The following is a 26,214-nucleotide window of genomic DNA, read 5'->3' as shown; positions in this document are numbered from 1 at the left end:
AATGTATCCTAGAAACTGGACTGAGGTGGTATGGAACTCACACTTCTCCAACTTGAGATAAAGGTGATGCTCACAAAGTTTTTGGAGAACTTGGAGTCTTCATGCTCTCTCATGTCTCGAGAGTAGATGAGGATATCATCTATGTAGACGATGATGAACTTGTTCATGAATTCACGGAAGACTTCGTTCATATAGTTCTGGAAGACAGAAGGTGAGTTGGACAACCCATACGGCATCACCCGGTACTCGTAGTGTCCGGAAGGGGTGATGAAGGTGGTCTTCCACTCGTCACCCTTCCGAATGCGAATGAGGTTATAGGCGCTTCTTAAGTCGAGCTTGGAGAAGATGGTGGCACCTCGGAGTTGCTCAAGGGCTGCAGGGACCAGAGGAAGGGATAACTGAATTTAACGGTTTGGGAGTTGAGATGACGATAATCAATACACGTCCGCAAGCCTCCGTCCTTTTTTGCCACGAAGAAGAAGCTCGAAGCGGCAGGGGAGGTAGATGGTCTTATAAACCCTTGTTGGAGCGCTTCGTGCACGTACTCCTCCATGGCCTGCTGCTCCGGGATGGACAGTGGATAGATGCGGCCTTTGGGTAAGGTAGCCCCAGGCAGGAGGTTGATGGCGCAGTCCCATGGCTGATGAGGTGGAAGTTTGGTAGCCAACCGCTTACTGAAGACATCCTGGAACGCTCGGTAAGCAGGAGGGATGGTTACTTTGACGTGGGTGTCAGGAAAGTCAGGACTTTCCACAGATGTAGACTGCACTGGAAGCTGTTGGTAGAGTGGAGAGGATTTGGGTTTGACTTTGATTGGACGAGTTATACAGCTCTGGAAGCAGTTTTCACCCCATTTGAGGATTTCGCCAGAGGACCAATGAATGTGGGGTTGATACAGGTTTAACCATGGGCGTCACAGGATGATATCAGCGGTTGACTCCTCCAGCACCATGAATGTGATGGTCTCCTCATGCAGATGACCGATGCAGAGAGTAAGTGTGGGGGAGAAATGGTGGACATGACCTCGGCCCAGCGGCTTTCCATGTATCGTGGTGATCCTGAGGTCGACTGGGCAGCGTTGGTGACGTGCATTCAGTCTTTGGAGGGTTTGCTGACTGATGAAGTTCCCAGCCGACCCGGAGTCAATGAGGGCTTGCGCTGAAATGGAGGAGTGAGAATTATTAACGTACACAAGGGTCTTAGTAAGATGAGCAGTATGTGGAGGTAACTGAATTGTACTCACCGCTGGGCGTGGAGGTCGCACCGGGCAGGTGGAAATCCCGTGTCCATCTCCCCCACAATACAAACACAACTGTTGGTTAATGTGGCGTTGGCGTTCTGTAGTGGTGAGATGTTGAGTGTCAATCTGCATGGGTTCTGGTGCTGGAGGTGCGACAGATGGTTGGATGGGCAGAGGATTGGCAGCGGGCGTGGTGATACCACAGGCTGATAGACGTTGTGATACTCAGACAGTTTTCTGGATTAATAACTCAAGACCCATGGAATCTTCATAAACTACGGTTAGTTGTTTTACCTCATCTCGGAGGCCGTGGTGGAATGCAGTGATGAGGGCGGTTTCATTCCAACCGCTAATACATGCCAACGTGCGGAAACGTAAAGCATAGGAAATAGCGGTCTCTCTCTTTCCTTGTCGAATGTTGAAGAGTTGATCATGAACAGACAGTTCGGCAGCGTGTTGACCAAAGACTTCCTTTAAATGAGAACAGAATGCGGAGACAGAGCCAGTGACCGGAGCATTCGATTCCCACAAGGACTTCACCCATTGCAGTGCTCGTCCTGAGAGCAAGTGAATGCCACTCGGCCTCTCTCATGTTGGAACAGGTGGGAGTTCGCTTCCATGTACAGCGAACACTGTAACAGAAACCCGCTGCAATCCTCTGCCCCGCGGCTGTATGTCGCTGGTCGGGCCATGGGACTCGCAGAGTTAGCTGAAGAAGTGACGGGTGCTGCAGGTGATGGCTGTACGGTCGTGCTGGCCGCTGGTGGTGAGGGGTTGGTGTTCGTGGTGTCTTGCATCAGTGAGGACTGTACAGCTTGAACCAGGGCAGTGAATGGGTCAGCGGTGCGGTCCCCGCCTGTGTCCGGAGAGCTCTGCATTGGGTCCGGTCTTCTGTCAGACACAGACGAGGACACAGAGGTAAGTGCAATGTGAAACAGTTTATTAAACAGAGGTATCGGACACAAGCTGAACACAGGAGGATATCTTGACATGTAGATAACAAAACTAGGGTGATAACAGCTTACTTTCCTTTGTAGACAGGGAGGACAAGGAAGACGATGAAGACGAGGCAGGAGATGAAGATGATGATGAAGACAGGAACAGGTAAGTAATCCACAGGTTAGTAGACGCAGATAACAGTAAGGGGTTAGGTACAAGACCAGACAGTGAGTGGTTGAGTGTGGCGTGCTTATATGTGGCTCTGGTGATGATGCACAGGTGATCAGAATTCTGGTGATTGTGAACGAGTGGGCGTGGCGTAAGTGTCCGTGTCTGATGGTGCAGGCAGTGCGGTTGTGACACAGTGATGTGTTTGGACTCTCAAGATGTGTTTTTGTTTTTTTTTTCAATTAAGTGAAATACTTTATAATGTCAGCTTTGCACATCATTAAAACTATAAAAATATTATATTATTATAAAATATTATGGTATGATAAATATTATGTGAAGTAACTGAAGTCACACATCTTAAAGGGTTAGTTCACCCAAAAATGAAAATTTATTATTAATCACCCTCATGTCCTTCTACAACTGTGAGACGTTTGTTCATCTTCGGAACACAAATTAATATATTTTTGATGCAATCCGATGGCTCAGCGAGGCCTGCATTTCCAGCAATGTCTCCAAACCTCTCAAGATCAAGGTACTAAAAACATATTTAAAACAGTTCATGTTACTACAGTGTTTTAACCTTGAGTGACACCAAAAAGAAACAAAACTTTGGCGCTCTGAACAACTGATTCAAAACAAAAGATTGTTAAAACTTCAAAGCAGTGTTTTGAAAGCGGCTAACACTAGATTGTAGATTTCTTGGCTCTTCTTTTCTTTAAAAATGTCTTTTTAGTTTTTGATCGACTCAAAGGTTTTTCTCTAGGTTTGTCATGATGTTCCTCCTCCACTTCACTCGGTTCTTCACTCTCATCCATCAAGTCTGAAATCAAAAGAAACAGTTTAATTGCATTGTAACAGTGCATAAAAATAATTAAAAGAGCGAAATATGAGGTTAAATGACATTTTGCATTAATATTTTATGCATTTTTATAATTTAATTAAAACTTTGCAATGATCTACCAGTTATTATTTTTACAGAGACAAATCCGATGTTTCTGTATATATCAATAAATATATATTTGATCAATGACACTTAACTAATGTAATTATTTAACAATAATTACGCTGTATTGTCCAAGTTCTATCAAGTTAAAGGGTTAGTTCACCAAAAAAACTAAAATAATGTAATTTATTACTTACCCTCATGTTGTTCTACACCGGCAAGACCTTTGTTCATCTTTGAAACACAATGCTACTGAACTTCTCAAGATCCATTAAAACATATTTAAAACAGTTCATGTCACTACAGTGGCACAGCCATAATATTATAAAGCAACGAGAATACTTTTTGTATAAACTAAATAACGACTTTTCAACAATACCTGCACTCAGTGTGGAAGGAGTTTCACAACGAAGCGAGGTCTTGAGCGTCACATGAGAGTTCATACTGGAGAGAAGCCATTCACATGTGATCAATGTGGGAAGAGCTTCAAAGGAAAAGGAAATCTTCAGGAACACATGAAGATTCACACTGGAGAGAGGCCACATGTATGTAATCAGTGTGGTTAGAGTTTCAGTCAATCAGCACAACTTAGGAAACATATGAGGATCCACACTGGAGAGAAGCCATTCACATGTGATCAGTGTGGAAAAACATTCAAAACATCAACAGTCCTGAAGGCACACCTGACAGTGCATACGAAGGAGAAGCCACAATCATGTTCTTTGTGTGGAAAGAGATTTTCACGGCTGCCATATTTACATAAACACAAGAAAATACATTCTGGTGTAAAAGATCATATGTGCTTTGAGTGTGGGAAGACTTTTACTACAGCGATCTGTTTAAAACAGCACCAGAGGATTCACACTGGAGAAAAACCTTATAAGTGTTCACACTGTGACAAGAGATTCAATCAGTTAACAAGTTGGAAAACACATGAGAGGATCCACACTGGAGAAGAACCTTATAAATGTTCACACTGTGACAAGAGATTCAATCAGTTAACAAGTTGGAAAACACATGAGAGGATCCACACTGGAGAAACACCTTACAAGTGTTCACACTGTGACAAGAGATTCAGTCGGTCAGAACATCTGAAAACACATGAGATCATCCATACTGGAGAGAAACCTTACATGTTTTTACTTTGTGATAAGAGATTCAATCAGTCATCACATTTGAAAAAAAAACATGAGAAGATGCACAGCAGAAAGAAGCTGCACATGTGTGATCAGTGCGGAAAGAGTTTCTCTTTTAAAAGCCACCTGAAGATACACATGAAGATCCATGCAGTGGAGAAACCACATGACCGCAGTCTGAAATTATGTTAAGTAGTTCATCTTCATGTGCTGAGAAACAGTTAGTTTCCTAATAGTCATGATGACCAAAAAGGACATTTTCTGACTGCTTAGTATCTGCTTGGAAAGTTTTTCATTATTGTGAAATGTTAATAATGACTTGTGAGAAAGTCATTTGTGGCTTTCATACCACACGTTCTTATCAAACAATGTCTTCAAGCTTTTTCAACCCAGTTTAAAAATATGCAAATTCTGCCATCTAGTGGTTACAGTATGTATTACCTTTTCAACCAGAGGTTAAAAAGACAAATTTACAATTTTTTTCAGACATGCTTCTTGAATTGAAAATAAATAAATAAATAAAGTGTTTATTTCTAAGATTTGTATTGTTTTATATAGAAATGAATGTATTGTGTATTGTTTAGAAGATATGAGACTCATATCTATTCATATATATTACAGTTTTGACATTATTTAATCTCTTGCCATGGCAACACATTTCGAGCTATCCATTATCCGTTCTCAGTTTAACATCTTTAATGTCTAAGCACCATATTAAAATCTTTAGACTGAATCATATAAACCCTCTAAGTAGTAGTTTAAAATTCATAGCCCGATTTTTCAAAAAATCCATATTCAAACCAAAATAGCGGACTTCCTGTTGATCAGAGCTAATGACTGTAAATATATGTACCAAGTTTGGTGACTGTAGGTAAAACTAACCCAGCCCAGCCCAGCCCAATTTTGTTATGTTACAGCCTTATCCCAAAAGGGATTAAATTCATTATTTTCCTCAAAATTCTACAAACAATACCCCATAATAACAATGTGAGAGAAGATTGTTTGAAATCTTTGCAAATTTATTCAAAATAAAAAACAAAAACAATCACATGTATTTCAGTATTCACAGCCTTTGCTCAATACTTTGTTGAAGCACCTTTGGCACCACTTTCAGGAAGACGAGGACAAGTAATACAATTAACACAACGTAGTTTAATCTCAAGGAATGGAAGCACTGGTGACAGCAAACAAATAACATCAAACAATACCAAACAGCTGTGAGGGTGATTAGTGTCCATGGTGAATAATGAGTGGCGGGAACTGAAAACAAAGAAGCACATGACAATCAAAACAAAAGGGACGAGACGGTGACTGTGAAACTCTGTGTGTTCCAAACCGGATATATTGCCCTCTGAAAGGCACTTCGGAGTGAAAATAATCATGGCCGCCATATTGAAGGGCTTTGACAATTGAAGGGCTTTTCCAAACCGAAGTACTCAAAACTGGCCTCTTGAAAGGGCCCTTCGAAATGAAGGATTTCGAAGGGTACAACTGATGGACACTTTGGGCCCCCATGGTCCTTTGCACAGGGAAGTTCTTTGACATCACAGAATGGGCACAGGAGGTTAGGAGTTTGATTTGACCTATAAATGTATGTATAGTATTTTTCTACACCACTGTAATATTTATACGAGTTCGATTTGGTGCATTATTATGGTCAAAATGACATTGTACTTCAACAAAAATACTTTACAGCTCCCTTTATCAGTCCATTCAAATGTTTCAAACACATATACGATATGGTGTGATAAACCAAAAATAAATAAACAAACGTTAAACAAAGGACGCATCTTGCACAATCTACTCCCCCATTGTCTTGTTAAGATGACATGGAAATGTGTGCCAAAAAATGTTTTTTTTTTTTTTTGACCCCTACATCCTTCATCACTTCGAAGCTCTCACACCGGAGGGTAAACCCTTTGAAGGGATTAGGGCATAGGGATGAGCCCTTCCGAATGGAATGCAGGGATTGTTAAATGTGGGGCCTTAAATAGACAGGTATGTGCCTTTCCAAATTATGTCCAATCAACTGAATTTAGCACAGGTGGAGTCCAATCAAGTTGTAAAAAAATCTTAAGGATGATCATTGGCACCTGAGCTCAATTTTGAGTGTCATGGCAAAGGCTTAATTTAACGGCGATGTTAAATTAATATTTGGCAATGTTATACATACATACATTACACTGGCATGTCCATGTTGCCATCTCGTGACATCATATAACTCATGTCAACCTAGAAAACCATAGCAACATCACCACATCACCCCTTGTAGAGATCAAAGGGTAGGCTACCTTTGTCTCAACAGACCTTAGAGGATTGTTCTGCCTTTTTCTGGAAGGCCTGCTCCTAAATTCTAAAACAAACAATTACAAAATTTTTCTTTGCATGTTGAACAATTTCTCGCTCTCTCTTTTTTTTTTTTTTTACAAATATGTACATTAAGTGGTAGTGCATTTTTCCGCAATAGTAAAATACAATTTGTTTACAGGTTAAGCCTTACAGGTTTCACGACCCACTACCACACTTAGCTCTCAGAGTAGACAATGTCAGACTGTAATTTGCTCTGGCCCCTTTCCTGTTTGCCAGAGTGATGAGATACTTAGCAGACTATCATCACTCAATGGCTGGCTGTCTAAGTGGTGTCCGCAGAATAATATAGGTTTCATAGACAACTAGACGTTTTTGGGCAGATCTGACCTTTTGAAAAGAGATGGTATTCATCCCTCCTGGGATGGTGCTGCTCTTCTCTATTAATATGGAACATAGTCTTAGAGCTGATACATGACAAACTACGGCCAGGTCAGGAAGCAGACAGACTGGTTAAACTGACCATCTGCTAGCTGTCTTTCATTGCAGAAGTCAGATAAATCCAAACACTCTTTCATCTAGATATCATCACAGAGACTGTGTCTGTTCCCAGAATTAGTAAATACAAAAAATTCTCAAACCCATTTGAGTGTAAAAAGTTAATTGATGTTGAATAAAAAAACAGATATAATACAGATGAGCAAATTATATAGCTTAGTTTTCTTAATATTAGATCTCTTAAAAAAAAAATCACTCTTTATAAATGATATGATTATAGACTATAACCTAGATGTGCTGTGTTTGGCAGAAACCTGGCTATAACCAGACAATTCCATTACTTTAAATGAGTCTATCCCTCAAGGTTACTATGATAAACACATGCCTCGTCTGAAAGGCAAAGGGGAAGGTGTTGATGTAATTTATAGCAATATCTTCAGTATTACTCAGCGGTCTGGTTTCAAATAGAATTCTTTTGAAGTGATGGTGCTTTATGTAATGTTATCTAGTGTACGTGATGAATCCCGTTTGACATTTGTGCTGGCTTCTATATACAGACTTCACCAGGACACCATACAGACTTTATCAAAGAATTTGCTGATTTTCTATCAGAGTTAGTAGTGGCTGCGTATAAAGTCCTTATTGGTGATTTTAATATCCATATAAATAATGAAAAAGACACACTAGGATTGGAATTTAGAGATATTTTAAACTCTATTGGAGTTAAAACAACATTGTGTCAGGACCCACTCATTATCTTAATCATACTTTAGATCTAATATTGTCACATGGAATCAATATTGATGCTGATCATTATCTAGTCTCATGTATACATTTAGGCAATGCTGCAAAGCTGACTCCCGGCTACAAATGTAGTAGAACTATCACTTCTTTCACTAAAGTTTGCTTTATAATTAATCTTACTGATCAGTTTCATCTCTTCAGCAGACCAGACATCTTAGAAGACCTCGAAACAGAAACTATTGCCTCTGTCTTTTCCAGCACATTAGACTCAGTCACTCTTTTGTGCTTAAAAAGATTAAAGAAATGACGAAACTGCAAATTATTCTTTAGTCAATTCTTCAATTAATTGCACTTCTGACTCCTGGTCTTTCATTCAACATATCTGGTCGAGGGTCCTAAACTGTTCATCCCACAGAACTGATTAAGAGGAGTGACAGCAAAGTCAATATTGTCAAGGTTGTTTTATTGTTGTAAATTACATTAACATATAGAAACATATGGCAGTTTGTTAAGTGTAAGTCATTAGTTTGTCACACTGATCTTAAGGGAAGAATCCATACAGTGTGTTTTAACAGTGATTTGATCGTTCTGTTGTAGTTTCAGGAGAGTCTCCAGCTGAAGATCCAAATTCATCAGGTTCCTGAGAGGAACGATCAGCTCAGGCTGATGCTGCTGGAAAAACAGGAATAGGATGAGAAAAGGAGCACTGGAAACTCCATCATCGGCAGAAATGTTTGTTGCTCAGCTCATATAGATGAACTACTCACCGTGATCTCAGACTGTAGTGACGTGGTTTCTCCACTTCATGGATCTTCATGTGTCGCTTCAGGTGACTTTTAACAGTGAAACTCTTTCCACACTGATCACACGTGTGCGGCTTCTCTCCACTGTGGATCCGCTCATGTGCTTTCAGAGTTGCTGAATGACTGAATCTCTTGTCACAGTATGTTTTTTCTTCAGTGTGGATCCGCTCATGTGTTTTTAGATTTGTTGATTGACTGAATCTCTTGTCACAGTATGAACACTTGTAAGGTTTTTCTCCAGTGTGGATCCTCATGTGTCGCTTCAAGTGACTTTTAACAGTGAAACTCTTTCTGCACTGATCACATGTGTACGGCTTCTCTCCAGTGTGAATCCTCTCATGTGGTTTCAGATTTGCTAAATGACTGAATCTCTTCTCACAGTATGAACACTTGTAGGGTTGTTTTTCAGTGTTGATCCTCTCATGTGTTTTCAGAGTTGCTGACCGACTGAATCTCTTGTCACAGTAAGGTTTGTCTCCACTGTGGATCCTCTCATGTGTTTTTAAATTTGTTAATTGACTGAATCTCTTGTCACAGTGTGAACACTTGTAAAGTTTTTCTCCAGTATGGATCCTCATGTGTCGCTTCAGGTGACTTTTAACAGTGAAACTCTTTCCACACTGATCACACGTGTGCGGCTTCTCTCCACTGTGGATCATCTCATGTGTTTTTAGATTTGTTAACTGACTGAATCTCTTGTCACAGTGTGAACACTTGTACGGTTTTTCTCCAGTGTGAATTCTCTGGTGCTGTTTTAAATGTTTCACATTAATAAAAGTCTTCCCACACTCAAAGCACATGTACTCTCTCACACTAGTATGAATTTTCTGATGTGCACGTAAATAAAACCGCTGTGAAAAACTCTTTCCACACACAGAACATGAATGTGGCTTCTCCTTCCTATGAACTGTCAAGTGTTTCTTTAGGTCTGATGCCTGAAGAAATCTTTTGTCACATTCAGTACATATGAACGGTCTCTCTCCGGTGTGAACTCTAATGTGAATCTTAAGACTTTCTTTGTATATGAAACTCTTTCCACACTGATCACATGTGAATGGCTTCTCTCCGGTGTGGATTTTCATGTGAAGCTCAAGATTACGTTTGTTCGTGAAGCTCTTCCCACGTTGATCACAAGTTAACGGCTTCGCTCCAGTATGAACTCTCATGTGAACCTCAAGATTACCTTTGGTTGAGAAACTCATCCCACACTGATCACATGTGAACGGTCTTTCTCCTGTATGAACTCTCATGTGAATCTCAAGATTACATTTGTATGTGAAACTCTTTCCACACTGAGTGCAGGTTGTCAATTTCTTTGCTCTTCTTTCCTTTATAAATGTCTTTTTAGTCTTTGAGCGACTCAAAGGTTTTTCTCCAGGTTTATCATGATCCTCCACTTCACTCAGTTCTTCACTCTCATCGCTCTCTTCCATCAGGTCTGAAATCAAAGAATAAACTTCATTTTTTCAAAAACAAAGAATTTAAAGTGAAAAGGCATAAAAGTGAACTCTCAGGTAACAAACCAGAAAACTGATATAAAATATAATAATAACTTTAATGCATTTTTATAAATTAATTATATGTCCCTGAAACTTTACATGAATGAGGTACATTGATCTTCCAGTTATTATATTTAAAACATTACAGACAAATCTCACGTTTCTGTAGTGAAAACTATTAAATATATTTCTGTCATATTTTGACATCAACTTTTAGATTGATATTTGTTTTTACCAAATCTGTTGGTAACACTTTCTATGAAGATCATCTGTATAGTGAATTAATTTCGACCTATAATGCATTATAAGAACAGTTATAGTTACATTTATATTATTTTTATTGTTACTTACAAGTCATGCATTTGTTTTTTTTTTCAATTGTCGTGCTCATAATTTATTATACACTGATTTATAAGTATTAATTAGTCATATGTTTCCATGAATGTACTTATAAAACCTGCATTGCTATAATGTTATTATATTTACAATGACATTTTAGTAATTCAGATATTAATAGCATGTTGTGTTCTTATAAATATTTTTTATTATTGTGAGTAATAATAGTTACAAATCTCTATAAATATGCTACTTTAACTATTTTTAAATGAACAATTTTTATTAACATTAAAATAACTCCTCAACCATGTTACATCTGACTTTTGAATTTTCCTCCTTTTAAAACAGATAATTTCTTAAAATTATGACATCATTTAGGCTCTTTCTACAGCATGATGAGAGGACAAGAAAAACTCTCAATCCATTGTCTCAGATTTTACACAAACTGTACAGTTTTGATCACATTCATCAACCCTCTTACCAAAGTTACTGTAAGAAGAATAATCTCGACAACTATGAATAACATATTACATTTATGAAAAATACAATTTTTCTCCAGTATCTATAAATCAGATTTTGCTTAATTTATGCTTACAACCCTGACAGACATTCTGGAACTTCATGTACTTGATACAGTATGATGTTTTCAGTTTATTCCTTAAAAAAATACTGATGTAAACTATTTTTGAAACATGTCTGTTGGTAACATTGTTGAATATTGTTAGCAGATATAAAATAAAAGTAAAATAAAACCTGATGTTGACAATTACTATGAAGATTTCTCAAAATCTAAATGTGTTTGAATCTTTCTAGCTTGAATGTTGTTCAGCATCATGAATGAATGAAGAATAAACACCAACCTCTTTGTTCTTCAGTATCTTCAGTGTGTTTCATTCTGCAGGGTTCTGGATCACTCATGTTCTCACTGTCCTCTTTAATAAACTCAGTCTTTGCAGATTTCAGCTCTTCCTGATGCTCTGATGCTCCTCTGATGGGAATATTCCACCATTTATTGGAGAACTGATGTGGGAGGAGCTTCACTGATGATGTGATTGATGTGGGAGGAGCTTCATTGATGATGATTTTATAGTAAATGTCACATCTAAGCATTTATGTTATGTTATCTGTCTGTCACAAAGTAACTCATGCTAATTCACACATTAATTTTATGGCTAGCCTGCAGGATATTATCCTTCTTCTTCATTAAGTCTTTTTCCACCAGCGTTTTTGATCATTTTCACTGAATTTTCATGGTCGTCAGGATATGTTGTTGCATAAATATCTGAACATGCAATACATCCAAATAAAGAACAGAGCCTCTGCTTTCAAACAAATATCTTTATTCTAGTTTCAAGCTTTCATTTTTATTAACACTTGAATGTAGATAGCTTAAGTTTCATAAAAAGCAACATTTTGAGCTGTTCTCAAAGACTGCATCTGGATCAGATTAAGCATGATGATCAAAGCATATATGTCGTATATCACTTCCACCCCCAAAGCTTGCAGAAACTTATACCACTTCCTGGATCAACATTTCACTTGGAAATATCAGGTAGTTTTTATTTATAAGCTGTTTTATGTTGATGATCATATTAATTTTCATATGCATCTGCTTAGAGATTGCTTGTTTCTGTTTTTCTGAATTTGTATCTGAGTCTGTTTTTAATTGGGAGATTCTGCACTCATTCAGGAGATGTGTAATTGAGCCCCATTGTGTATAACAGTGAAAACATGTACATTTGAAACCAACAAACACCCACAGTCATTTTACACAAAAGAAATGAGCTTTAAGTGTCAATTTACAGCAGATCTGAAGACATCAGCATAATAAATGAGGTGAAAAAAGAAACTATTGACATGAAATATGGGTAGAACTGGACTATTTACTGTCCTAGTACAGCAGTTATCACTTTAAAAGTATTCATGTGAATTAAGTAAATGGCCTTCATCATCATCACAGTATGCTAATGCTCTGAATCAGATGCGAGGGAATCGTCATTATGCTGATTGAGGACAGTTGTGTCTTACACAAGGATTAGTTCACCCAAAAATGAAATTTCTGTAATTCATTTTCAGAAGACAAATTAAGATATTTTTGATTAAATACAAACCCTTCTCCATAGACAGCAATTTAACACTGTCAAGGTCCAGAAAGGTACTAAAGACATCTGTCAGTACAGTGTTTTGATTATTGATACATTAACTGTTTAAAATGAACACAGAAACAGATAACTTAATGAAGACATTTTAATAACATCCACTAATTCATTTGAAGAACCAAATTATGCCATTAGCTATAGATGCAGATGCCTGACAGAAATAAAGTCACACTGGTTCGTAATTCTGTTTAAGACGATGTATGGATGATTATGTTCTTTTCTTGGACAATTAAACACGTTGCTGTTTATTTGGATCTTCTGTGGTTTAAGTAAAATATTATGATTGTGTTTTAAAAACAAAAAATAAAAATCTTTACATTTGGAAATTGTTGCTTCTAATAAAATTAAAAAGTCACTATGTGTTTACAGCTGCATGTGCAAATCAAGAGAAGAGGTCTGATGCTGTTGCTATGATGATATTTTCAGTAAGATTAAAATAGTTCCTCTTTTGTTTTGCTTTTAATTTCAGACATATACCAGAGGTTTAATATTTCACTTTCAGTTATCGGATCGTGTGACTTCAGGAAACACAAATGAGCCTAAAGTGAAAATGAAACTACATTTTCGTGATCACAGCTCATTGGCTATCAGCTGAAAACCGCTTATACAAGTGATATTTGTGTGTTTGGGTTCCTTCTCGTTCCTCCTAGAGGAATGCGACAGGAATACAGCCTCATCGAGTCCCGATAGAGGAGTAAAATGATTCTCTGAATCCATAAACCCCAGCAGATGGCACTAATGCTCTAGTACAAGCTGCCAATAAAGAAGAAGAAGAAGAGTCGGTGAGTGGAGCAGTTCTTTTTTTTCACATATTTACACAAGCATCAAACACACTTTAGTTTGTTTAAGCGACAATTTACAGGCTTATTCTGTGTTGCTACTTTTACGTCTTTTCTGGCGTCTTCCTACTGAAGTGACATTTAGTGAAGCAGCAGCGAGAATGTGAGGGAAATATGTTGAATTCATCCAAACCTAGTGATTTTATGTGGTTGTTTCAATGTTTGGAGTGAGAACTGTTACTCAATGTCAAGTCAAAAGTCAATGTTTGAAATCTGTGGGGGGAATTGATGGGAATCGATCCATTGTTGTTGCTGCCATTTTATTCCATCTTTAGCAAATAAAATCTGTTACGTTACATTGTTAAAATACACTGGAACAGATACTGCCAAATACATGAGTTTATGATGAGGTTTTTATTATCATTGTCAGATCTAAGCATTAGTGGAATTAAAGGTCCCGTTCTTTGTGATCCCATGTTTCAAACTTTAGTTAGTGTGTAATGTTGTTGTTAGAGTATAAATAAAATCTGTAAAATTTTAAAGCTCAAAGTTCAATGCCAAGCGAGATATTTTATTTAACAGAAGTCGCCTACATCGAACGGCCAGTTTGGACTACATCCCTCTACTTCCTTCTTTAATGACGTCACTAAAACAGTTTTTTGACTAACCTCCGCCCACAGGAATACACAAAAAAGGGGGCGTGGTCTTGTTGCGCTCCCACGGAGAAGAGCAAGAGTTGCGTTTGTAGAGTGTGTTTGTCGCCATGTCGTCGAAACGCTGTTATTTTCATCCCGCAGTCCAATCACCTTTGTTTGGCCTTCCCAGGGACGCTGTACTTAGAGATCAATGCACTGTAAAAAAATTCCGTAAAAATACGGTACAATGTACTGTATTAATCTGAACGAATTTTCCGTATTTGAGTTTTACAGGGGTTTATCCGTTTTTTTTAATTACGCGTTGCATTGTGGGAACAAGAGCCTGGTCGGCGCAAAAAGTTTGAGACGCAAGCGCCATTACACACGCAGATGTTCTCGGTCACAGTTTCTTTTTAAAGTCGGATTTCGGATTTGTGGAAGCAGTTCTAACACTACTGTGGTAAAATATTAGAATTATGTTTTGTTACATGTCAAATAAGCTGTTTAAGTAAAGTTATTGGTTGCCGTCTGGCTTGTTAGGCAAATGAATGCGGGAGCCATCGCATTTATCATTATATGCATATCGTCACACATTGAATAATTTAGTTCATATTCGTGGATGTTCCCTTACTGCATATGTGTTATAGTGTGTTGTAAACGTTAATTAACTTTTATTTGTCAGTGATGCGGTTCGTGCTTAGTTTCACACATCCAGGTGTTGGAACGTTAACCGCTCGTCATAACGCGCACCGGCCTACTTTTGTGTTTAAAGCGGTTTAATGCCTTCGAATAAAGGCTACCAGATGAACTGTCATGAAAAGGAAAGGCCAGTAAAGACTTGGGGGTGAAGGGATGAAGATATCTGAAGATCCAGTAACATCTGACTGGCAAGACTGGCATCGCGAAGTTCTTTAAAGAAAACACCATCACTGTGAGATGATGAGGTATGTTAAGACTTTTTATTGTGTGTATAAATATATATATAACGATAATTTGTATGTATATGTAAATAATACACTTTCGAAATGACTTGTATTTAAACACAAAATAATGGCCTTGACAGATTCATTACTTTTAACATGGCTGCTATTCTCTATATTTATGCTGTATCATTCTTTACCAGGTCTCTCCTCTTTAGTTTGCAGATTCATATTTTGTTGTTTTCTTTTCTATTGACAGGACATAACTGCTGCTGTAGTGTGCATCGCAAACACCCCCTGCATACTCATGGGTTTGTATTTATTTTATTAGCAGTTTTAATTAATAATTGAGTTTTCAATATTGGAAAAAACATATTTAAATATAAAGTCTGAGGAAACCTGTTGATAGGAAAAGATGTTTTAGAAATAAAACGAATAAGAAGACAGAGCAACAAACACACGTCTACAAACGAGCCGCCATCTTGCATTCTGCCTTTTTTATGGAAGGTCTGCTCCTAAATTCTAAAACAGGCAATTACAACATTTTTCTTTGCATTTTGAACAATTTCTCAGTTTTTTTCTTTACAAATATGTACATTAAGTGGTAGTGCATTGTCCACAATAGTGCAATAGTAAAATAGTAAAATACAATTTGTTTACAGGTTAAGCCTTACAGGTTTCACGACCCATCTACCACACTTAGCTCTCAGAGTAGACAATGTCAGACACTGTAATTTGCTCTGGCCCCCTTTCTGTTTGCCAGAGTGATGACATACTTAGCAGATTATCATCACTCAATGGCTGGCTGTCTAAGTGGTGTCCGCAGAATAATATAGGGTTCATAGACAATTGGAAAGGTTTTTGGGGCAGAAATGACCTGTTGAAAAGAGATGGTATTCATCCCTCCTGGGATGGTGCTCCTCTTCTCTCTATTAATATGGCACATAGTCTTAGAAATGAAACATGACAAACTATGGCCCAGGTCAGGAAGCAGACAGACTGGCTAAACGGACCATCTTATTATTAATAACGACTGTGTTATAGCAAATGATTCGATTTTTATTTTAATTGTATCATTAATTTGTGTTTACGTTGCTCAAATAGAGTGTTTATGGAGAAACTGGTAGCCAGGCAACAGAAGTGACCAATCCTGTGTCGACATCACTTCACAGATTCTACCAGAACGATTCAGCACGGTTATGGTGCTTTATAGCATTAAGCACGAGTGATTTACATGTTAAGTCAATGCAAAGACGTGAATAGATCCAGCGGCGCGAAGGGCGCGAATGATGCGGCACGGATTGAGAGTTTTGGGCGTTTGACGTGCGTAACACGTGATTCACGTGAATCACGCAAGTTGAAAAATCTGAAAAAACGCCGTGTTTTTTCTCTGCTGTAATATTACGAATTAATCTTCTCCTTTGTGTGAATCTTCAGTTGTTTCTTCAGGACTGATGCTCAATGTTCACCGCACTGATCACAGTTAAATTGTGTTTCTTCAGAATGAGAAGGCAGATTTGATTTCACTGATCTGCTTCTTCCCAGTGTGAATCTCATGTGAATCTTCAGCTTTGATTTACATCTGAAACGTTTTTTACACTGAAAGCAGGGGGCAGTTTTTTTGGCATCCATCAGGTCTAAAAGAAACATTAAATCAAGTGAGACTTCAAATGAGAGACAAATGTGAAATGAAAAGTGAAGCTCAAAGCTCATGATGAGTTCAATAGTCATTTTAATCCCATCAACAACTGCTGTGTCACGATTATGAACTATTTTAATGTCATGAAGATGATTTGTGTTATAAATCACTAGTTTGGTCATGAAACTCTAGATGGCGCAGGCTTGACATGTAACCTGTAAGATATCACATCATTTCCTACAAGACTCAAGCTCATGAACTTGCTTGTTCGATATTGAAATAGTGGTTCAGTGTTTGCTGTAAGCTGCTCAAAGAAAAATGTTGAAGAAAAGCATTGCTTTACCTATTTATAGGCCTCTAAACTATGCAAAAATGTGAGAACAATTGTTGACAGATCATCGTTTCACACCAAAACTCAAACAAATATGTGTAAATAAAGAATATAACTGGACGAACCTCTCCCAAATAGTTAGAAGTCAAGTCACCTTTATTTATATAGCGCTTTTTACAATGCAGATTGTGTCAAAGCAGCTTTACAGTGATAACTGGTATATCATTTTGGCTGCACAGCAGCTCTTAAAGAAAATGGTGTCAATGCAGGCAGATCAAAACACTGTTGAATATCAAATGTCAAGTGTCCCCAACTAAGCAAGCCAAAGGCGACAGCGGCAAGGAACTCAAATTCCAACAGGTGACATCAGGTGTCAAATAGGATGTGGTTTCTCCACTGTATGGATCTTCATGTGAAGCTTCAATTGACTTTTACAAGAGAAACTCTTTCCACACTGATCACACGTGTGCGGCTTCTCTCTGCTGTGGATCTTCTTGTGTGTTTTCAGATTTGATGACTGACTGAATCTCTTGTCACAGTGTGAACACTTGTAAGGTTTTTCTCCAGTGTGAATTCTCTGGTGCACTTTTAAACAGTTTGCTGAAATAAAAGTCTTCTCACACTCAAAGCACATGTACTCTCTCACACCAGTGTGTATTTTCTGATGTTTATGTAAATTTCCCAGCAGTGGAAAACTCTTTCCACATACAGAACATGAATGTGGCTTCTCCTTCATATGAACTGTCAGGTGTGCCTTCAGGTTTGTTGCCCGTATAAATGTTTTTCCACAATGATCACACATGAATGACTTTTGTCCAGTGTGGATCCTCATGTGTTCTTTAAGGTCTGATAATTGACTGAAGCTCTTCCCACACTGATCACATGTGAACGGCTTCTCTCCGGTGTGGATCCTCATGTGTGTCTTAAGATTTGATGTTTTTGTGAAGCTTTTCCCACACTGATCACATGTGAACGGCTTCTCTCCAGTATGAACTCTCATGTGAATTTCAAGATGACATTTGTATGTGAAACTCTTTCCACACTGATCACATGTGAACGGTCTCTCTCCAGTGTGGATCCTCATGTGAACCTCAAGACTTTGTTTGGTTGTGAAACGCTTCCCACACTGAGTGCAGGATGCAGATTTCTTGTCTCTTCTTTTCTTTAAAAGTGTGTTTTTAGTCTTTGAGCGACTCAAAGGTTTTTCTCCAGGTTTGTCATGATGTTCCTCCTCCACTTCATTCAGTTCTTCACTCTCCTCCTTCACTTCCATCAGGTCTGAAATCAAAGAAAAAAAAATCACCAAAATATTTCAAAGAGAGAAATATGAAAGAGAGCCCTGATGTAATAGCAGTAATAGACAACTTCTATAAAATATTATGATCATTCTAGTTTGGTTTAATAAATTAATTGCATGAATGAGGAACATTGATCTTTCAGTTACTTTCAAAACATTTTAGGCACAAATTGCATGTTTCTGAAGTGAGGACTATTAAATATATCTGAATAATGGCAATTATCTAACGTAATATTAACATTTATACAACAGTGTCTAGGGATGTTGAAAATTAAAAAAAAAAAAAAAAAAATCTGATTTTTTTGATAACGATAATTATGATTATTTTGATGTGTGTGTTTTGTGTGTGTACAACTTAACTATATTAACAACTTCTATTAGCATTATCTTTGTCTTACATGTTTCACTCAAACCTGTTACTTCTGGCATTATTTTCCTTGAAAAATACAACATTTCTTAAAACTGTCAGCCATTCTGGAAAGTGAATTTGCTTGAGACAGTTTGGTATTTCCTGTTTACTCCAAAGATTAAAAAATTGTAAACTATATTGAGAAATGTCAAACACTTTTGCAAAAACAGTGTATTTAAATAAATGTTAATATAAATAAAACAACTAAAATATTTAGTGTCCTGATGTTGACAATCATTATCTAAGTGTGTCAAACTTCCCTTTACAGACTATTAATTCAAAATCAAAATAATAATCATAATAAATGATACCCGTTTCATAGTTTATTTTATTTCAGAGCTCTTAAAGGATTAGTCCACTTTTAAATAAACTTTTTCTGATAATTTACTCAGCCCCATGTCATCCAAGATGTTCATGTCTTTCTTTCTTCCTTTTTTTTGATGAAAAAATTTCAGGATTTTTTTTCCATATAGTTGACTTCAGTGGACTTCAAACTATCGCTCATTACTGCCCTCCACAGGTCAAATGATGTCAAAAAAATGTTTTGAACTAATTTTTATATGCAATATGCTAGTTCAATAGTATATAACAATTAGTTCAAACTTTGACCTGTGGAGGGCAGTAACACACTTATCAGTGTCTACACTGCTGGAATTCAAATAGAGAAGAAGAAGAGAGCTAGTTCAAGATGAGCATTTATGGTTAAAACGTATAAAACTTTATTTATTTATTTATTTTTTAGAAAATGAGTGATTGTTTCTCTAGATAAGACTTTTATTTTCATTATTTCTCGTCTGGGATCGTGTAGAACAATTTGAAGCTGCAATGAAACTAATTTTGACCTTCAACTGTTTGGTGCCCATTCAAGCCTACTATATGGAAAAACATCCAAAAACCTTAATTTCTTTTTGACTGAAGAAAGAAAGACATGAACATCTTGGATGACATTGGGGTGAGTAAATGATCAGGAAAAGTTTATTTAAAAGTGGACTAATCCTTTAAGACTAACTAAATGTGCAGAAGTGTTTTTGAATCTTTCTAACATGAATGTTGTTCAGCATCATGAATGAATGAAGAATAAACACCAACCTCTTTGTTCTTCAGTATCTTCAGTGTGTTTCATTCTGCAGGGTTCTGGATCACTCATGTTCTCACTGTCCTCTTTAATAAACTCAGTCTTTGCAGATTTCAGCTCCTCCTGATGCTCTGATGCTCGTCTGATGGGAATATTCCAGCAATTTATTGGGGAATTGTTGTGGGAGGAGCTTCACTGATGATGCGATTGCTGTGGGAGGATCTTCATTGATGATGATTTCCAGTGTGGGTGGAGCTGATCTGCCAAAATCAAAAATCAGTTACTGGGTTTGTTTTAATAGTAAATGTCACATCTAAGCATTTATGTTATGTTATCTGTCTGTCATAAAGTAACTGATGCTAATTCACACATTAATTTTATGGCTAGCCTGCAGGATATTATCCTTCCTCTTCATTAACTCTTTTTTCACCAGAGTTTTTGATCATTTTCACTGAATTTTCATGGCCGTCAGGATATGTTGTTGCATTAATATCTGAACATGCAATACATCATAATAAAGAACAGAGCCTCTGCTTTCAAACAAATATCTTTATTCTGCTTTCAAGCTTTCATTTCTATTAACACTTGAATTTAGATAGCTTAAGTTTCATAAAAAAGCAACATTTTGAGCTGTTCTCAAAGACTGCATCTGGATCAGATTAAGCATGATGATCAAAGAATATATGTTGTATATCACTTCCACCCCCAAAGCTTGCAGAAACTTATACCACTTCCTGGATCAACATTTCACTTGGAAAATTAGGAAGTTTTTATTTATAAGCTGTTTTATGTTGATGATCATATTAATTTTCATATGCATCTGCTTAGAGATTCCCTGTTTCTGTGTCTTCCACATCTGAGTTTGTTTTTAACTGGGAGATTCTGCACTCATTCAGGAGATGTGTAATTGAGCCCCATTGTGTATAACAGTGAAAACACATACATTTGAAACCAACAAACACCCACAGTCATTTTACACCAATGAAATGAGCTTTAAGTGTCAATTTACAGCAGATCTGAAAACATCAGCATAATAAATGAAGTGAAAACAGGAACTATTGACATGAAATATGGGTAGAACTGGCCTAGTATTCATGAGAGTTAAATAAATGGCCTTCATCATCATCACAGTATGCTAATGCTCTGAATCAGATGCGAGGGAATCGTCATTATGCTGATTGAGGACAGTTGAGTCTCTTACACCTCTAATCTGTGCTGTTTGCTTCACAGGACACACATGCTTCTTCACTACATACTACTGATCTACTAGTGTCTTCTAACATGTTTGGTCTCATCTGACTGCTTATAAACTGAACAGAATTGAGCTGAAGTTAATTTATGTTTCCGAAGTTTGTCAGATCTAATAAACATTAGTGCAATGAATGTAGTAAATGAACTAAATCAAAGTATATGACAGTTACACAAAGAAAATCAATGCATATTGTGATCATGTTTTTATTTATTTATTTATTTATTTATTTATTTATTTGTTTGTTTGTTTGTTTGTTTGTTTGTTTTTATTGTGTATACTGTGTTTGATATCATTTGATATGTAACCTTCCAATTTCTTTATTTCATGTTTCCCTGGAGTAGCATAACCAGGTGACTGTCATTAGACTAATTAACTGCTGCTCAAGATGACCTCTCAATGTGTTTGCTATTCACATCCTGACGAAGGCAATACTAGCCGCAACGCGAAGGTGTGCAGCTTGTGTGTATCATCTGTTTTTAAATAATAGCCAAGATGAAATAAAGCCTTTTTAATATTACCTTTTGCCTAATTCGAGTGCCTTGGATCATCCTTGAGTCTATATGACAGTTATTTAGATGTAATGGTTCATGAAGATGAGTTAGTGTCATATTGTGAGAAATAAAATTATTGCTTTTCAGTAGAGCTGTTTTATAGACTATTGGCAAATATCCTGACTCCAATAATCTGTTTCTTAAAGGAGACAGGTCTGAGAATCATCAATATTAACAGAGAAACTGCTAAAAACACTCTTTATTTCATGTCAATAGTTCCTGTTTTCACCTCATTTATTATGCTGATGTCTTCAGATCTGCTGTAAATTGACACTTAAAGCTCATTTCATTGCTGTCAGCAGACTGTATTTGGTCCTTATAAATATGAGTTTATTTCTATGCTTCAACTGCTTTTTTGACCAGGGTTTATATTTGGAAGGCATTTCATTACGATGTTTATATATTTTATATTTTTAATTCTAGATATCTGCCTATATTTTAAAGAAGAAGCAGGAGAGTGAAGTTATGCACTCACATCAGTTACTTTACAATATACAGACATAATTGCTTAGATGTGACATTTAGTATAAAAACAAATTCATATACATATATGTATATATATGTATATTCATATACTGACACGTATATATTTTTTTATTTTAGCACATCAGCTTCTGCCACAGTAATTCAGCACGAAATGTTGCAATATTCCCATCAGCCTACAACTGAAGACAAGTATCAAAGAAGAGCTGAAATCTGCAAATTATTAAAGAGGACAGTGAGAACATGAGTGATCCAGAACCCTGCAGAATGAAACTGTCATGATCACTAGTGAGAGTGCCCTATCAGCCACTAGAGGGCAATCCATCCCAGACTCTTGTTTTTCACCCCTTGGACTTCATTACCCATTACTCACTTCCCGGACTCATTATTCCATGTCATTACACCCAGCTGTTTTGTGTTTCCTCATTAGTGTCTGTCTATTTATACTCAGTTGTTTCTGTCCTTGGTTGCTGGTTCGTTAATTTGTGTTACGTGCACCTTGTACTTCTGGCTTTCTGTTTTATTGACTGTTACTGTGGACTTTGACCCTTACCTGTGTTTTGGATGACGATTTTGGATGACCCTACAATAAATATGCTGCAGTTGGATCTTGTCTGTTCATCTCTGTGATTTTACCATGACAGAAACACACTGAAGATACTTATATAGCCTGGTGTGCTTAATATTAGATCCCTTAAAAAAAAAAAAAAAAAAAAAAATCACTCTTTGTAAATGATATGATTACAGACTATAACCTAGATGTGCTGTGTTTGACAGTAACCTGGCTATAACCAGGCTATTACTTTAAATGAGTCCAACCCTCAAGATTACTGTGATAAACACGAGCCTCGTCTGAAAGGCAAAGGGGAAGATGTTGATGTAATTTATAGCAATATCTTCAGTATTACTCAGCGGTCTGGTTTCAAATAGAATTCTTTTGAAGTGATGGTGCTTTATGTAATGTTATCTAGTGTATGTGATGAATCCCGTTTAATATTTGTGCTGGCTTCTGTATACAGACTTCACCAGGGCACCATACAGACTTTATCAAAGAATTTGCTGTTTTTCTATCAGAGTTAGTACTGGCTGCGGATAAAGTCCTTATTGGTGATTTTAATATCCATATAAATAAGGAAAAAGACACACTGGGATTGGAATTTAGAGATATTTTAAACTCTATTGGGGGTAAACAACATTGTGTCAGGACCCACTCATTATCTTAATCATACTTTAGATCTAATATTGTCACATGGAATCAATATTGATGCTGATCATTATCTAGTCTCATGTATACATTTAGGCAATGCTGCAAAGCTGACTCCCGGCTACAAATGTACTAGAACTATCACTTCTTTCACTAAAGTTTGGTTTATAATTAATCTTACTGATCAGTTTCATCTCCTCAGCATACCAGATAGCTTAGAAGACCTTGAAACAGAAACTTGTCAGGTTTAGGGAAGGAGCGAGGACTCAAATGCAGGGAAGGAAGGGCTTTATTAATAATAAAAATAAAACAAAACAAGACAAGAAAAACTACCCCGTGGGGGAAAAACAGACTTGACAAACAGGACTCGACTTGACTTGACTTGACTTGACTTGACTTGGCTTGGCTTGGCTTGGCTTGGCTTGACTCATGGAAACACCAGGGAATAAACGACAACGAACCAGCACAGGACTGCAAACACAAGGAGAATAAATAGGAGAGCAAACAAGGCAGGTAATGAGGGAGGACAGGTGGGGCAAATCAACCAATAATCAGGTAACAAGGTGGGTGGGGTCAAGACAATAGACATGAGAGCACATGGTACAAAGAAACACATGACAAGCCATGTGCTCACACCAAACAAAACAAAAAACACAAGCACATGGCCAAGGAAGACAAATCACAAGCCATGTGCTTACACAAGACGAGACATGAACACGTGACTATGAAAACTCATAAGCCACGTGTTCACACAAAACAAGACAACATGAGAGCACGCAGCCCATGAAACACAGACTGCGTGCTACACAACACAAGACAAAAACACAACATGAAAGCACGCGGCAGGTGGAATAACCGCGTGCTACACAAAACACGAGACAAGAGCGCACGGCAAGTGAAAGTACACACGAACCGTGCGCTCACAATAAAGACAGGACTGGGAGTGCGAGTGTCCGAATCCCGACACGAAACCGAAACCAAACTAGACACGAGTGCCGGGATCCGAACGCCACGCTCCCAACATGAAACAAGGCACGCAGACAAGAGAGCGCACAGCCCCGAGAACACTCGAGACTGTACGCTCACACAAAAACACGACAAGAACGGGAGTGTCAGAGCTCTGTCACAAAACCAAGAAATAAACTAGACCGAAGTGACAGAACCCTGACAGAAACTATTGCCTCTGTCTTTTCCAGCACATTAGACTCAGTTGCTCTTTTGTGTTTAAAAAGATTAAAGAAATGATTAAACTGCAAACTATTCTTCAGTCAATTATTCAATTAATTGCACTTCTACCTCCTGGTCTTTCATTCAACATATCTGGTCGAGGGTCCTAAACTGTTCATCCAACAGAACAAATTAAGAGGAGTGACAGCAAAGTCAATATTGTCAAGGTTGTTTTATTGTTGTTTATGTTGTAAATTACAATAACAATAGAAACATATGGCAGTTTGTTAAGTGTAAGCATTTTGTTTGTCACACTGATCTTAAGGGAAGAATCCATACAGAGTGTTTTAACAGTGATTTGATCGTTCTGTTGTAGTTTCAGGAGAGTCTCCAGCTGAAGATTCAAATTCATCAGGTTCCTGAGAGGAAAGATCAGATCAAGCTGATGCTGCTGGAAAAACAGCAACAGGATGAGAAAAGGGTCACTGGAAACTCCATTATCGGCAGAAATGTTTGTTGCTCAGCTCATACAGATGAACTACTCACCGTGATCTCAGACTGTAGTGACGTGGTTTCTCCACTTCATGGATCTTCATGTGTCGCTTCAGGTGACTTTTACAAGAGAAACTCTTTCCGCACTGATCACACGTGTGCAGCTTCTCTCCACTGTGGATCCTCTCATGTGTTTTCAGAGTTGATGACTGACTGAATCTCTTGTCACAGTGTGAACACTTGTAAGGTTGTTCTTCAGTGTGAATTCTCTGGTGCTGTTTTAAACTGGTTTCATAAATAAAACTCTTCCCACACTCAAAGCACATGAACTCTTTCACACTAGTATGAATTTTCTGATGTGCATGTAAATATGACCACCGTGAAAAACTCTTTCCACACACAGAACATGAATGTGGCTTCTCCTTCCTATGAACTGTCAAGTGTTTCTTTAGGTCTGATGCCTGAAGAAATCTTTTGTCACATTCAGTACATATGAACGGTCTCTCTCCGGTGTGAACTCTAATGTGAATCTTAAGACTTTCTTTGTATATGAAACTCTTTCCACACTGATCACATGTGAACGGCTTCTCTCCGGTGTGGATTTTCATGTGAAGCTCAAGATTACGTTTGTTCGTGAAGCTCTTCCCACATTGATCACAAGTGAACGGCTTCGCTCCAGTATGAACTCTCATGTGAACCTCAAGATTACCTTTGGTTGAGAAACTCATCCCACACTGATCACATGTGAACGGTCTTTCTCCTGTATGAACTCTCATGTGAATCTCAAGACTATGTTTAGATGTAAAACTCTTTCCACACTGAGTGCAGGTTGTCAATTTCTTTGCTCTTCTTTCCTTTATAAATGTCTTTTTCGTCTTTGAGCGACTCAAAGGTTTTTCTCCAGGTTTGTCATAATGTTCCTCCTCCACTTCACTCAGTTCTTCACTCTCCTCGCTCTCTTCCATCAGGTCTGAAATCAAAGAATAAACTTCATTTTTTCAAAAACAAATTCAAAAACAAAGAATTTAAAGTGAAAAGGCATAAAAGTGAACTCTCAGGTAACAAAGTGGAAAACTGATATAAAATATAATAATAACTTTAATGCCTTTTTATAAATTAATTATACGTCCCTGAAACTTTACATGAATGAGGTACATTGATCTTCCAGTTATTATATTTAAAACATTACAGACAAATCTCATGTT

The 26,214-nt window shown here is 37.5% G+C and overlaps 2 protein-coding genes and 1 pseudogene across 2 annotated transcripts; 1 reads left to right on the top strand and 2 right to left on the bottom strand.

Moving 5' to 3' along the window:
* The first annotated feature begins 3,678 nt into the window (after nt 1-3,678).
* On the top strand, nt 3,679-5,167 carry LOC125247555 (annotated as a pseudogene).
* A 3,114-nt stretch (nt 5,168-8,281) lies between these two features.
* Nucleotides 8,282-10,083, bottom strand: LOC125280728 (zinc finger protein 271-like). Its single transcript, XM_048211476.1, has one exon. The coding sequence runs from the start codon at nt 10,029-10,031 to the stop codon at nt 8,742-8,744; it is 1,290 nt and encodes a 429-aa protein (XP_048067433.1). The 5' UTR covers nt 10,032-10,083; the 3' UTR covers nt 8,282-8,741.
* Nucleotides 10,084-17,353: 7,270 nt separating this feature from the next.
* Nucleotides 17,354-25,857, bottom strand: LOC125274401 (zinc finger protein 271-like). Its single transcript, XM_048200838.1, has 4 exons — nt 25,064-25,857; nt 24,831-24,936; nt 17,728-18,184; nt 17,354-17,664 (listed from the first exon to the last, which is right to left on the bottom strand). The coding sequence occupies exons 1-4, from the start codon at nt 25,783-25,785 to the stop codon at nt 17,453-17,455; spliced, it is 1,497 nt and encodes a 498-aa protein (XP_048056795.1). The 5' UTR covers nt 25,786-25,857; the 3' UTR covers nt 17,354-17,452.
* Between the last annotated feature and the right edge of the window lie 357 nt (nt 25,858-26,214).

This window comes from Megalobrama amblycephala, linkage group LG1 (assembly GCF_018812025.1).
Source record: "Megalobrama amblycephala isolate DHTTF-2021 linkage group LG1, ASM1881202v1, whole genome shotgun sequence".
Classification (NCBI taxonomy): Eukaryota; Metazoa; Chordata; class Actinopteri; order Cypriniformes; family Xenocyprididae; genus Megalobrama; species Megalobrama amblycephala.
The sequence above is the reverse complement of the archived record's forward strand: the minus strand, read 5'-3'. Positions and strand labels throughout refer to the sequence as shown.